This window comes from Ursus maritimus, unplaced genomic scaffold, assembly GCF_017311325.1.
Source record: "Ursus maritimus isolate PB19 unplaced genomic scaffold, ASM1731132v1 scaffold_21, whole genome shotgun sequence".
In the NCBI taxonomy this organism is placed as follows: domain Eukaryota; kingdom Metazoa; phylum Chordata; class Mammalia; order Carnivora; family Ursidae; genus Ursus; species Ursus maritimus.
The window spans coordinates 52,381,085-52,381,932 of record NW_024424564.1 but is presented as its reverse complement, the minus strand read 5'-3'; the positions used below and the strand labels follow the sequence as shown (position 1 = coordinate 52,381,932).

The 848-nt window shown below is 63.7% G+C and overlaps 1 protein-coding gene across 1 annotated transcript in view; it reads right to left on the bottom strand.

Annotated features, from left to right (window-relative positions):
- Positions 1–293: 293 nt before the first annotated feature.
- Positions 294–848, bottom strand: part of ARHGAP8 (Rho GTPase activating protein 8) — a 49,916-nt gene continuing 49,361 nt past the window's right edge. The window contains 2 exon segments of the mRNA XM_040637093.1: positions 294–436; positions 439–616. Coding sequence (XP_040493027.1) covers positions 294–436; positions 439–616 — 321 coding nt within the window.

The window sequence follows — 848 nt, the reverse complement described above, 5'->3', positions numbered from 1 at the left end:
GGGACGCTCGGCCAGCTGCTCACCCGCGGATGGTAATAAACAGCTGTGGCTCCAGCTACCGGGCCAGCAGCCGTGGACGCCGGACGCAGGGCACCCCACCGACAGCCTCTCAGGTGTCCCCAGCTCCCACACTGGGTTAAGGATTCCAAGGGATCCACCGTCTTATCTCAGCCCACAGCCCAAGAACGATGCAGAAGGGCCAAGAGTCGGAACCCCGGCTGTTTGCCGGAAGTTTAATGGCAAGTTCACAAAGCACGAGGAGAGCACGCAGACTTCACTGCGGTGTCTCCGCACTAGTGGAGCGTTCCGGCCGCCGTCCAGGGCTGCGGAGGCACGGGGGGCGAGGTGGGGCCCGCGGAGGGTCTGTCTCCCGGGAGGCCTCTAGCGAAGGGGCCGCCCCGCTCACCTGCCTCAGGGGCGCCGGCGCTGAGCTCCCCGCGGCCTCCGCGGTGCTGAAGACCTTCTCGTAGTACTCGATCAGCAGTTCGGTGAACAGGTTCAGAGGCACGAGGGCGCTCAGGGAGGACGCCCCCTGGGACGGCCAGATTAAATTCAGCCCAAAGACGCACGCCAGGTTGGAGCTGTTCATTTTGTTAAAAATGCTCTCGCGGGACACCTGGAGGACACACATGAGACCAGGCGAGTGACTGTGGGTTCTGTGCCAGCTCCCCACTCAGGGCCTCAGTTTCCCCATCTGTAGAAGGAAGGACTCAGTCTTGATGCTCTGAGGGACCCTCAGGCTCTGACCGTCTATGAGCTCCTTCTGGGATCTCCTCAGCACCGCAGTCTTCTCTTCCGCTCCAGAACACTGCGGAGGTCCCCTTGCTGGGCGGGGGGGGGGGGGGGGG